The sequence below is a fragment of the Anser brachyrhynchus genome (genome assembly GCF_964034855.1).
Source record: "Anser brachyrhynchus genome assembly, chromosome: 6".
In the NCBI taxonomy this organism is placed as follows: Eukaryota; Metazoa; Chordata; class Aves; order Anseriformes; family Anatidae; genus Anser; species Anser brachyrhynchus.
This window is the reverse complement of record NC_137700.1, coordinates 28,237,452-28,251,248: the sequence shown is the minus strand read 5'-3', so window position 1 is coordinate 28,251,248 and position 13,797 is coordinate 28,237,452. Positions and strand designations below refer to the sequence as shown.

At 38.3% G+C, this 13,797-nt stretch overlaps 1 protein-coding gene across 2 annotated transcripts; it reads right to left on the bottom strand.

The window, feature by feature from the left end:
• Positions 1-78: 78 nt before the first annotated feature.
• RBP4 (retinol binding protein 4) lies at positions 79-7,581 on the bottom strand. Of its 2 annotated transcripts, XM_080598673.1 has the most exons (6): positions 7,422-7,581; positions 7,120-7,255; positions 6,349-6,485; positions 6,083-6,189; positions 4,543-4,755; positions 79-363 (listed from the first exon to the last, which is right to left on the bottom strand). In XM_080598673.1, exons 2-6 carry the CDS (start codon positions 7,246-7,248, stop codon positions 350-352), a joined length of 600 nt encoding a protein of 199 aa, XP_080454799.1. In that variant the 5' UTR covers positions 7,249-7,255; positions 7,422-7,581; the 3' UTR covers positions 79-349. The 2 variants fall into 2 exon arrangements, with proteins under 2 accessions (XP_080454799.1, XP_080454798.1); XM_080598672.1 differs by lacking the exon at positions 7,422-7,581 and having other exon boundaries at positions 7,120-7,302.
• Positions 7,582-13,797: the final 6,216 nt, after the last annotated feature.

Sequence of the window (13,797 nt, the reverse complement as noted above, 5' to 3'; positions counted from 1 at the left end):
AATTAAAACACTATTAGTCAGAAATTGAAACCGATAACAAAAAAGATTAAATTCTTAATTATTGACATCTGTCAGCAATTTAAAATAGTGCATTATGATAATGGTTTATTAATAAAACCAATGTCTACATATGTGCAGATGTGCATACAGACAATTTGCATCCCCTGTAATTCAAGTTTATTAAAATGTTTCATTGGTTTATTAACAAGATGAGCTATGCAGCTCAGATAAATATATTCAAAATCTAAATGAAGCCATCTAAAGGCTTTTCAAAAGAGCACCTGATCAACGTATTAACTTTACATCCATGGTGCTGTCACGTGGTTTACTTCCATATTTTTGGATCTCCTTAAGAGCAAAATCCTGTAACACACAAAAAACAAAATTTAGTTTTTAATCCATATTAGACAAAACTATAATATACACACTTTCACCAAACTTAAAATGAATACATATTTAATTTCTTTTAATATGTTTTTAAGTCCAGTAGTCTGTTGCTTGTAATGATATGCCAATACTTAGCTCTGCACTTTATAAGAATTTTCAACTCAAAACAGGAATTTATCCAATCTGTTACACCTGTCCTGAGCATTTTAATACTTTCACAAGCAAGGCATTTGAATAGATAACTGGTAGAAGTGTTATTTATGTACTTAAGCTTCAAAGTATTTTCAATTTAAAAATTGCTAATTTAAGGACATCTTTCAACAAAATTGGAATCTCCTGACCTCCAAAACTTCTAATGGCAATAGTAAATTAGCTGAATTTACTACTTTTTAGCTGAAAATACTGCTCTTTAATTCAGAATTTTTGCTTCTAATATGCGCTAAACTGCAGATTTAGCTTTAAATTTTACTAATTTCAAGCTCTAAAAGCTTGCTCTAAAAGTAGCCACACCGTGATATCCACTCCCACGTTGCATAACTTAAAAGCAACTGCGCTATATACTCTGGGAGACTGTATCAGTGTATGCAGCACAGCCAGATGTATATTTGGAAGGGAGCTACCACCTGAAAGGCAAGATCAGTTATAACAACAACAACAAAATCCTATGTTTCTCTTTTGCCTAAAAGAGGCAGTATACAAAGAACAAATTATATATATATATATATATATATATTTTCCATCAAGGTAAGGTTTATACATCTATTAGTTTTTTGGGTGTGAATTTAGTACAGTATAAATTTAAAAAGTTGCGGATAGATCAACAGAAAAAATATTTAGCTTCAAGACACAGGCAGAGTACTCGCAATCAGAAACAGATACAAGCCTATTCTTGCAGTATCTATTAAGTTCAATCAGAATTTTACCGCAATAACAGCTGAATGCAGGCTGGTGCAGATAATTGAAGTTGGCTCTTTTTGCTAATAATTCTGCAGCTCTTAATAGCAGAATTAAAACTAAAGTAGCAAGGCTTATGCTTAAATTCATGAGGAATTAAGTGATTTTTGTGAGTTTCTAATATAAAGCTTTTAATAATCTTTTGTCAATTTAGCTTGCAGTCATTCTCTCATTTCCAAATGTATTTGATATTCAGGAACTCAGCTTAATGGTACCAGATAATTCAGAATCAACTAACTAAATGGTAATTACGGGTCTTGATCACAGTAATGGAAGAATGCAAATTGCTTGCTCTAAGTTTCATTTACAAATGCTGCAGACAACATTAGAGACCAGACTACCATTTTTCATTTGCAAACAGTATTGGACTCAAATGGTTTTATCAGACACAGCACTCAACACCTAACATCTGAATAATATAAATGAGGGTAGGAGACAAGAGAACAGCACTCAGTGGAACTTGGTAGATTTGATATTTCTGTAAAAAAAATGGAGGCAACAAGATCAAGTTTTAAATTAAGGTTAGGAACGTAAAAGAGTATTTGGGGCTTAACTTTCAAAAAACATTCTGAGCTTTTAAATTACCCTATTGGATCTATATTCTGTGAAAAATACAAGCATTCTATTATATGAAAGTTCTGAGATATTTAAAAAGATGTAGCACAGATTATGAATAAATTAATAAACTCATTTTTTCTTTTTTTGGTTTATACTTTCTTGCAAGGATTGACAATGCATTTATTGCCTTGTGAGCCTCATACAACTCAGAAAGTACAGAAACACAGATTCTACAGTGCTGAATCAGACCGGTACTCAGACTAGTCCAATGTCCTGATTTTACAGTTGGATAGTAAAAAACACTTTCTCTGGTTTGACAAAAATGCAAGGAACCACCATAACACACACCTCTCACAGTTAAAGCACAACAGCTGTATATCTACACTTGATCTTAGAGTTAATGTAAAAACCTCCCTAACATCTCTAATCATCTCATTATTTTGTTTTCTCATCTTCAGAAATTTTAATTTTTGCCATACTTCGTTTGAAGAGCAGTGAGTGTGGTATTCAAAGCAAGAAAGTATCATCAATTTATATAATAACATTGTTTATTTTCTATTGTACACTTCATGCAATCAAACACATAATTAACTTTCTGATTGCTGCAGCAAATGAATCAGAATTTTAATTATGATGTCTGCTGCATCATACAGATGTCTTTCCTGAACACACAGGTCAGAACTCAACAGCATATGAGTGGTTAAAATTTTTCCTGTGAAGCTTTGTCACCAAGTACTAAACAAAAGCCAATTTCATTTGCATCTGTGATTTCTCTTAAACCTGCTTTAAATACTGTTATGTTGCCTCCAAATTCTCATTCAAGAAAAAATTTTTATTTTTATTGTTGTCAGGCACTTTTTCCAGGTCACTAATGAGTATACTGGCCACCAACCACCTTAGCAGATCTTTCAGGCACCCTGTTATCAGGATACTTACTTTACAACGTGGCTATATATTTACTCCCTGTTTATAGATCAGATGAACAGGTAATAAAGACACAAGACCTGACTACTCATATGTTCTGACTTTCTTTATAGTACACCAAAGTTCCTTCAGTCAATCCCAGTTTATTCCAACATGTTGTTTAGAAAAGCCTTTTATCTTGATTTACAGATTTCAGTGATGAAGACCATGGAACAGCTCTTGATAAATAGTTCCAAAGGTTAATGAACTTTGGAGTTAAACAAATGGCTATTTATTTCTGCTCTGAATGTGTCCAGTTTAAAGTTCCATCCATTTTATTTTATTATTCCTATGTTTGCAAGTCCTTTACTATCCAATTCTCACTGCTTGTGTGGGCAAGCATAGACTTTGCTCAGGTCAGTCTTCAGCCTCTCCTGATGAGAAAACAATCAAGCTTTTTGAAATAGTCACTAGGGGACACATTTTGCAAACTCAATCATTTTCTCTGCTTTTCTTTAAAATTTCTAATTAATCCTCAGTACCCTTTCCAGTTACACAAGACATATCGAGTGGACCTATGCCAAGCACAGTATTCTCATATGAGTCTGTAAATTCATCTTTGACACCCTGATTTATGCACTCAAGAATCACGCTAACTCTTTTGGCCATAGCATTGTATTGGGAGTTCACATTCCGCTGATTCACCAATCAAGTATTCTGTAAATATCTTGTTTTCCAGAATGCAAAGATAGGAGTGGGGGAAAACTGCTATTTTCTTTGCCCTAAATATTCTGATCTGTCTTCTTCATAATTTTCTATTTCCCACTCCATGTGTAATCTTTATCAGTAAATATACTATGTTTTCTTCCAGATCACTGATTAAACTAGCATAAGTAGTCACTTGGCCTTTTCTAATATATTTTTGAACTTTCTGTGCTGCAGTCTACAGGCATAATTTTCTGGATGGACTAAAAACAACTTGAGTCTTTCTCCCCCTGTCCCCACCTCTTGAACACTTCTGTTGTGCTGGAAATGTGCACATTGCAAATGTAGCCCCACAGCTTCTCTGCAGTTTTTCAGACCCAAAAGTAGGACGCAAAGATAAGCTATAGAGGAGCTGAGCAGAAGTGAGCTAATCTGTATCCCTCCTTGTGTTGCAAGTTCCGCTTGATTATATAACTCAAGATAGGGTCATACCTCTAGCATGAGGGATATGTCCCTCTTCTATAACCCTTTGTGAAATGGTTAGCATGAGGACCTGTGAGAAATGGACACCCTCCGCTGATATAAAGTCTGCATCTGTATCCATTCCAAAAATTCTGATTTCCTTTAAAAGCCTTTTGTGAATAATTTTCAAACAATTTTTTGAAAACACATTCTATTTCTTTCACCAACGCTTTTTAAGGAAGGCAAAGAATTCTGATTAAAGAGAGAGAATTTCTCTTTACAGCAACAATGAAGTTTATCCTTACTATGTTTACTCATATTACATTGATTTAATTGTTTTACAACTTCCTCCAATTATTGTTTCAGCTGATGTGATACACCACATAAAAAGCTATATACCTTCGCTCTCCTTCAGATAAGAGAAGTAAAAGTAGAAGTGAACTTACTACAAGCTCCAGTTTTCAAAAGACAATATTACAGCCACTTCAGGCATTTGCTATTTAATGAGCAACAGACTTCAAGTACTTTTCTCAGTAAATCCTGAAATAAAATTGTTCAAAAAGATATTCTTACCATTATGAACGATAACTCTGTATTTTCTGTCCAAGCAGAGGTCTATCTGCCTTTGTCTGACAATTTTCTGTGCCTCTGGAGGCAATCCCTTGGGGTCCCGGGAGAACACAAAGGAATAGCTATCGGCACAAGTGCCATCTTCATTTAGCTGGCGGCAGGAATAATGAAGAGCATATGTATCATAATCTGTGTCCACTACCCAGTGATCATCATCTGGAAGAAACCATAGCAAAGAAGCAAAGGAGTTACAGAGACACAAGTAAAATCTAATAAATCAATAGAGATCTATAGATCTATAAAGATCACGGTCATATATAGAGTTAATACAATAACTTTTTTTTTTTTTAAATAAGCATATATATTAGGGGCAGTGATGGAGAGATGAATAAAGGTTGGCACCACTGCTTCTCCTCTAACATGGGCATAGAACAAGAGCAGCATGAGGAGGTACTAGTAAACATCTTGTAAATCTATGCCTGAAAATCATTACAAAATATGGCAGCAAACAAAAAAATAGAACTACGTATTAGAGGAGCTACTGTGAATGCTAAGAAGATTTTCTTATTTTAACCAAACAAAGGGTACAGTCAGAAATAGTTAAAAAAAAAAAAGAGAGCTCTTGGTCATGCCAGTCATGCCAGATTACTCAAAAGTCATCACTATTTTCTTTCCAGGGGTGTTACTTAAATCATATTTTTAAGGAAAAAGATTAATGCAGTTGTCAGTTGAATTCAGTTATCTTCCCTATCTCTCCTGTGGGTGGGGACCACAGTTTTTAGGAAGATAGAGCTCCAGGTCAGCAAGTAATCTGCAGTATCCATGAAAACTTGATTCATCAGCATGCTGTGAGGAGATTCAGCAACAATTCAAGAGAAATTGGCACCCAAAGCATTCTTTATAACTGTGCTTTTGGAGAGAATGGAGTTTCAATCACTTCCAAATTCTACCTGCTTTTCTTGGAAACAATCCATGGAAATGTCTTGAGCTACAAGTGACTGAATGTCTACTTGGCTCAATAAACTAATTTTGCATAGGATGTGAGAAATGACAGGAAAGGAAAATATGAATACATATATATACCGGATCATATTTGTTTCTTAGAACAGATAAATCCCTACATTTACAGATACCAGATTAAGCAAAAGAACAGTTGCAAAATTCTCTTGCCTGCTGTACCAAATCTGATGTTAGACTTTTTGCAGAGAACAGAGGAATCCAGTAACTGAGTTCTGAACTAAAACAATACTTAAAATACTTTATTTCTTCCAAACAGTGACATTAGATTATATTGCTTGGTAACAAACAAAAGAAACACAAAGATATACAGAGGTCTGGTCTTCAGTTTTTTAAACAAAACCAGACAGCTCTCCCATCCAAAAAGTAGTGATTACCTTGTTCATGTTAAGACTTTGCTGTATTATAATTATTAGATGTTTTAAGTGTTTAAGAAATTCAGCACTACTTTTTTCTTCCCAAGCATGGACATTCAACATAAATAGGCTCCCAATTAGCTCTGCATCTTCTATAGCTAAGTACTCACTTCCTTTCTGCAGAAAAGAGGCAACTCCCCAGTACTTCATCTTGAACTTGGCAGGATCCTCAGTGTCAGTGAAAGAGCCAATCATATCAGCACAGACATCCCAGTTACTGCAGTCAGGGGGAAAGGAAACATCACATTCAAACCTAACAGCACAGATTTGGTGAGACTGTGTGACTGCCACAGGGATAGAAGGTAGGATTGGAGCACAAGCAAGCAAAGCAGAAACTTAGTGGAACGGAACAAAAGGAAGACTGCAAAAAACTTACTTGAAGAGTCTGACTCTGCCCTTTGCAGTGGCACTCATCTGTCCATTTTCATCTACAGTAAACTGGGCTACCACGTTGTCCTGCAGGAACAGCCCCTCAGGATCTTTTTTTGCCATGGCATACCAGGTGCCGCTGTACTGCAAGGAAATGAGAAAGGCTGCAGTTAGCCCTAGAAGTATGGAAAATATTACAAACAGACATTACAAATTAGGGTAGGGTGACAAATGGAAGGACATGAAGATCTTTGACGCCATGCCTCAAAGTTGTACCTAAAAAACAAATTTAGGTCTTCTAACATCTAGCATGTCCTACTGCAGATAAAAGAAAGAATTGTTTTTTGTTGTTGTTGTTGTTGTTTTTTTTTTTTTTTGTATTTACAGTTCTGCTGTATTGAGAACAGAAAATTTGGTGGGAGTAGGATAACAACTGGCAGATCTTGACATCTACATATAAATATGTTTTTCCTTTGTAATGTTGCCTGAAAACACCAGGCATTTTTCATGAAAACAATGGAGTCACTACAGTCCTTTTCCATTTAGACCATATAGTTTGAGAGCAGCCTGCTTAACCTACATTTCTGCAATATTCCTGGATTGGTTGCATCAGGATCCATCACTGTAGAGGTGTGGGCAACATCACACACTTCTGCTGTTTCTCAGCATTGCAATCCGTAACTTTGAGTAAAAATGTGACCACACAGTGCCAGATGTTGTAGCCTGGGAAGGGCAGCTAGGCAAGACATCACAGATCTAGAAAAGAAAGAAGTTTTACCCTGTTCTTGTCGAAGTTCTCCTTGACTTTGAAGCTGCTCACCCGGCAGTCCCGCTCTGCCATGCTGCTGCCCAGAAAGGTGAGTGCCAGCAGCAGCAAACAGGGCAGAGCTCTCCTGGTGTAGGCCATCCTACCCCTGCAGCAACAGCAAGAGACAAAGAACAGCATCAGAAATGGGCTCCATCAGACACCCGGGAAAGGGAGGAGGGTTGCCCTGACATGTCCCCAGGGCATTGTGCAGTTTTCCCTGATGCAGGCAAGGTGCCCAGTTCCCCCCAGCCCACCGCAGCAGGGTCCCTTACAGTCAGTGCCAGTCCCTGCAGCCTCTCAAGATCTGTGTGTTGGGGGCAGTGGCCAGGCCACCCAGACAGAGAATGCTTTATGTAGTCCTGGGGCTTTCGCAATCCCCTGAGGAACAAAGCCAGAGTTGGAGGGGGAGTAGGGAGGCGGACTGATGCATGCTGCAGTCTGGGGCCCCTTCACAATGGCCCCTTGCATAATACCCATGGGCTCAGGTGGTCTTTGACCTTTACCTGCAGCCAAGCGAGCGGGTGCTAGGATCGAATGCCTCTCTGGTTTTCCTAACCCAAAGGCAGAGCTCACACTGGGGGGAAGGGGTGTGCACGTGTGTGGGTAGAACAATGGGGAGGAGAGGCACCCCACCTTTTCACAGCAGGGGAACCAGCCGCCTCCACCTTCTCTGCCATTTTACACACTGCGGTCCAAAGTACTTCTTGCCCAATGTGCCAGTTACAAGGTGCAGGCTTGTTTCCTCCACCTCCTCCCCAAATTCCTTTCCTCTCTTCCCCCAGTAAACAGTGGCAAACATCATACAAGTTTCTGCTACCATCTCTGAAAGCCTCTTCAGATCCTCACTACCGGTTCCCTCCTGCATCCCAAAGGATGGCTCCGGTGCCCAAAATTACATCCCAGGAGAAGGAGCTGGGGCCCTGCAAAACCTCAAGAAGGCAGAAGAACACATTTGTGTGGCCCTGCAAATACCTGAGAGCATGTACACACCCCATCTGGTCCTTTTGGCATCAATTATAAATCAGAGCTTCCAGAATTTCTATTTTGTTTTTGGCAAACTGTTTTCAGTTATATAAACCATTATTGTTTTCTCCTGTCCAGGCAAGTTTTCTGCCTGTCAGTCAATATTTGTTCTATAGTTTCAACATCTTTAGGAAGCATTAGAGAAAACCTGTTAATTATTTTCTAGATATGTAATCAGAGTAGGGTAGGAATGATCGTTACCAAGAGAACTCATTCACCTACTTATTTCACCTCCCAGTTTTTCAAAGAATAAAGGCAGAAGCCTGTTAGTTGAAGGGTTTGTGTTCATTACTTTCAGAATTAAATAAAAATATAATTCAAATATGGAGATATTGATGAAGCATAAAAATATTTCAATAGTGGGTGTACAGAAATAAAACAGTTTATTCAGCATGGTCTTTCCAGGAAATGTGTTTCACCTTTCTGTTTTTTTTATATATTAAAAAATAAATAAATAAACTTTCTACTGTTGCCGCCCTTTAAAATCTTTTTCATATGTAATGCACACAGTGGCACAGACTGCTTGGTTTATGTTATTCTTTCTTTACTGCTTTGCATTGGAACCTTTTTGCATAGAGAGTACTATGCTTTTGTTCACTTTCTCAAACATAAAATGCTCTGGGCTGTTAAAGTCTGTTCTGAAGCCTTTGATTCCCTGGATATCATCAGACACATTATATTATATTTAATGTTAAAACTGTTAAACTTTTTTTTTTTTTTTTTTTTTGCGTAAAAAACCTATTTAACACAGGTAACCAGAAAAATTCGATGGATATTAATTGTCTTAAAACTTTCAACAGTAGTCTTTCAAAAAGCCAGTATTTCCATTTTTTAAATGAGATTTCAAGTTTGCTAATTTCCACACAGACCGAGGAGCAACAGAAATCTATTTCCTGCTAGTGACTTTTAAAACCTTGCGCCAGCATCTGGCAATGGTGATGCCAGTTATATATACAGATCTTTACACAACTTTTACAAAACACACACTAGTGTTAATATATGAATTCATCATATTTACAAGATCAAAATCAACATGGATTTTCTTCATTCAGTCTCACATGACTGAAAGATTATGGCTTTATTTATAAACTTTAAATTTCTTACTGTCTTTAATGCCAAAGAAAACATTTCTCTCTTTATTCTCTGATAATTTGTGAAACATTATTTCTCTTACTTTTGTCCTTTTCAAAAATCTGTATACAGATTTATATTCCCAGAGAGGTTCTTTCAGGATCAAACCTATTCCTAAAAAGTTTTGTTGATAACATAATTATCCATGAAAAATGTATGGCAGAGGCTTTCAAAGGTGTCTATGGTCACGCATCCAAATTAATCAAAATCTGATGAGATTTGGCAACCTCTGAAAATCTAGGTCACTAGTCCCATTAAACTTATAACACGTTGTCCTCGGCAGCTTTACAGAGAGGAGACCAATCCAAGTTTCACCAAAATGAACATTTACTTCTGTTAATTTTTTATAAAATCAGTTCTATATATATATGAGCCATTTTAGTCTCTTAAATTAATCTGAGGTCATCATCAATAATAAATCAAAATAATTGTATTTTGTATTAGCCATGGCACAGCATTTCTTTAACTGCGTGCCTCCAATGACCTCTGCAATGTTTGGCAGCTCATGTGGTGGAGGTGCCTGGCGAAGACTTAGCAATTATAACATATAATTCATTCAGTTCTTCAGGCTTGGGGTCCCTAAAAACTCTGCGCAATGCCAGAGAAAACTTTTATTTTGAACTGCTGTCTTCGTGGATTTGTGGCAGTGCAGTCACACCGGTATTTCCAAGTCAGATTTCAACAACTGCAGAAGAGGACCTGGGCAAGTCAGTAGGATTTGAGGTCATATTGGAAATGTTTGGCTCTCTGCCTCTTCTGGTTTGCCTGTATTTCCAACTCTGCCTAGCTGTGACACGGTTTACATTGATGAAGTCCTTTCACAAATGCTGGTAAAGCACTTCTTTGGTTCAATGAGACAAGCTTTTTAGGCAAAAAGTCTCCTCTGCTAAGCCAGTTACATCTGGATCGGTAGTGTAATGGAGGAAGGAGGGGAGGCTGCTGGCAGGCTAGCATTGTTATGGCAATTCAAGGGTGAATTTTTTCTCAGTCCTAACAGATGCAGCTATGCCAGCTAAACTCATATGTAAACTCATAAACAGTGTAAACTTTGCCTCAGTTAATAATCATTTGGATTGAGTTGGGCTATGGGCTCGGTTGAGAAATGGTGCCAGCAAGTGATCCTCATCCAGATCTTTGGAACCAGGATATAGCCTTTGCAGATTTCTACTTCTCAGGCAAACAGAGAGGAACAGAATTTGGGCAAGGGTTTCAATTGAATCTGAGACCAACGTGCAGAGATCAAGTAAATGGCATCAAATGATGGGTTCTGGGAAACCCAAAATTAAATTTAAAAGATTAATTAAAATATCAATAACATAAGCATAGAAATAGCCTCTAATATAAATCATAAATTAACAAAACTTGTGCTAAGTTGCCAACTTGATAAATTTCATATATGACTTTCCATTCCAACATTTGAAACTGGCAGCATATTTTGAATATTACAGAAAGTTTTTAAAAGTGGGTATGTATTTCTTAAAACTAATTGAGGAAGAAAGAAGCCTTCTACCTTTGCCAGAAAGGGTTAGCTTCTGGCAGTGATTTTGCATTTAAATTATTTTTTTACATTAATAGCTTGTAAAATTCTGTAATATTTTCCATTAGGAATAGTGACAAAAAATATGCAGAAAAGGTGAGATTTTCAGAGCAAATGGCAGAAAAAAGCTTTCATTGTAGGACCTATTTTAGTTTCACTTATAATTGCATAATAAAAAGGAAGGAGCGAGAGTCAAATTACCATTTAAAACATTTTTAATGCTGAAACATTGAAGCTTTAAATATTAAAAGAACTAGATTTTTATTTATGGTCACAAGAGTAAGTCTAGCTCTTAGGAGAAAGCTGACTCAAAGAACTGGCAAGAGGAAATGGAGCATCCATTTCCAGCCAGACTGTGCACCAATTGAGAGGCTTCTTGCTGTCTTTGCACGGTTATTTATTTATGGAGTGCCATTCACAAACACAGGTATCCATTAAACTCTTAGAGGCAGATTTTGCAGGGGAGCGACTGAGTGCTGTGTGCACAGAGCGGTGGATCCGAGCAGAGCCCCAGCCATGTGGAACCAGGCTCTTACGAACAAAGGACAACAAATGGTGTGAGCTGAGCCAAGGAGCTCCGTGTACTTTGCAAGGGACAGCTATGTACACTGTCACCATCACAACTGTTCCCCTTGGAGGCAGTCTGAGTACAGAGGTCAAGGACAGCATTAAACTGAAAATACCGGTCTTTGCACCATGCCAGCCTGTGCGCTGCATGTTTTTGTAATTTAATGACATGACACTCTGCTTGAAGGAGTATATTCACACTGGACTCTTTATAAAAAAAATAAATTAAGCAAACCTAGTTTAAAGTGGCAACTTTATTCTCTTCACCAAACATTTGTAGGGATCATGATTCTGAACTGAAGTGTTTTTCTAGATGTACTATCAAAATGAAAATAAACTTGAAACAAAGATGTAAAGATATCTCTGCCAACAGGCTGGCCAAGCTAGTGGGGAGAGCTTTAACGCGTGAGTGACAGGGCAGGGGATGACACCCAACAAACGAGTGAGCCTTGAAATCAAATAGAAAAATCAAAATTCAAGTGTATGCACATAAATAAAGGGATGCACACAGGACATTGTCATGGGGGGAGCTCTCAGACCTCCTCTGGGAAATCAGCATGACCAGGCACCTCTCTTACATACCTGTACGCTAACACATGTGGCATGGGGAGCAAGCAGGAGAAGTTGGAGATGTCGTGAGGTAGCTGACACAGCTGGAGTGCTGGATACAGGCTCTGAAGGAATGACAGGCCAGGGTGGCAAAGAAGGTGAATTACCCTTTATGTGAGAAAGCAGTAGGGCTGGACAGAGCTCCGCCTTGGGATGGATGATGAGCCAGGTAGGATTAGGGAGTGCATTGACTATAACCTTCTGACACAGATGATTGAGGAAGCAATGAGGGGAAACACTCTGCTGAACCTGATTCTTATGTACAAGGTAGAAATGGTTGGAGATGTGAAGGTCGAGGGCAGCCTTGGCTGCAGTGAAAATGAGATGGTGGGGTTCAGGTTCCTGAGAAGAGGAAGCAAGATGGTTAACAACCCTAGGTATCAGGAGGACAGATTTTGGCCTATTCAGGACCAAAGTTCAGGGCCAATTTGGAAGATGACAGAACTGTGCGGAGTGGGTGGTACACCAGGGGGTTGTGCTGCCATTCAGAGGGATCTCCACAGGCTGGAGGAATGGGCCAGCAGAAATCTCATGAAGTTCAGCAAAAGAAAATGCAAAGTCCTACACCTGGGGAGGAAAAACCCCATGCACCAGAATGGTCTGGAGTCTGACCACCTAGAAAACAGCTTTGCAGAGGACCAAGTGGTCCTGGTAGACAAGAAGTTGAATGTGAACCAGTAAAACGCCTTTGCAGCAAACACCAACAGCCTCCTGGGTTGCATTTGGAAGAGTGTTGGCTCTTTAGTTAGCACTGGTGAGAGACATCACATAGCATGTCCCATAGTATGTCCACACAGGTCCCATGAGTCCATAAAGTCTGGTTATTACCTTTTATTACAGCTGATGAAAGAGGGGGGAAGATGCAGATGCCTGTGCAGATAGACAAGGCTGCTTCTGAATTGGCTGAAGGGGTGCTTTTTGCTGCTGCCCATTTAGCATACTACTTCTGCAGCACGCCAAGTTCATACCACCCAGAATCAAGGAAGGAAGCAAGTTCGAGACTCACTTTTGTATGTTCATTTTGTTAGCAAGCTTCAGAGAACCCACAAAAGCAAATTACAAAACAAAATTAAAACAATAACAACAAAACCCAGAACTTAAAAAAGTCAGCATCTCTGCTTGTTTATTCTATGTTCAGACATAGATCCATGAATACACTGAGTTATGATAAAAAGCTAGCTTCTTATTTTCTCTAATAAGTTTTGATTGAGATGAATTTAAAGCAGGTCTCATTATGCTCAAATTGGAATTACAAAATCATAGAAATTCTCTGTGAAATAAGACTTTATAGCTAATGGCACCACTCTGTCTGAGACTAATGAACCCTCCTAGACCTAACGTGCTCCTAGACAACACTGTCCTGCAGGGACAACGTAAATCCTTGCTCATGTGTCTTTAAAGAGCTTAGGGGAGAACCCAGATCTGAAGAGATGGATATTAATCCCCAGTGTACTGGCCAGCTTTCAGGTTGGGGAACTACAAGCCAGCAGCTGTATTTTTCTTGTCATTTCAATTACTCTTAACTTTCTGCTCCAAATATTTTATAGAGTAAGTGCATGCCTGGTGTAAACAGCAGGTACATTTAACTCTGGAAGCAGGTGCCTTTCAATGATGATTAGCTGGGATGTTTAATAGTTTTTGGCATATGGTTGCAGCCTTGTATGTTTGTGAAAGCATTTTGGAGCACTCAGAGTGACAGGCAGAATTGTTTCGCTCAGAGGGAAAAGAAAAAAAATATCTGGCTGCTATATGTAATCATACAATAAACAGTGTAACACACC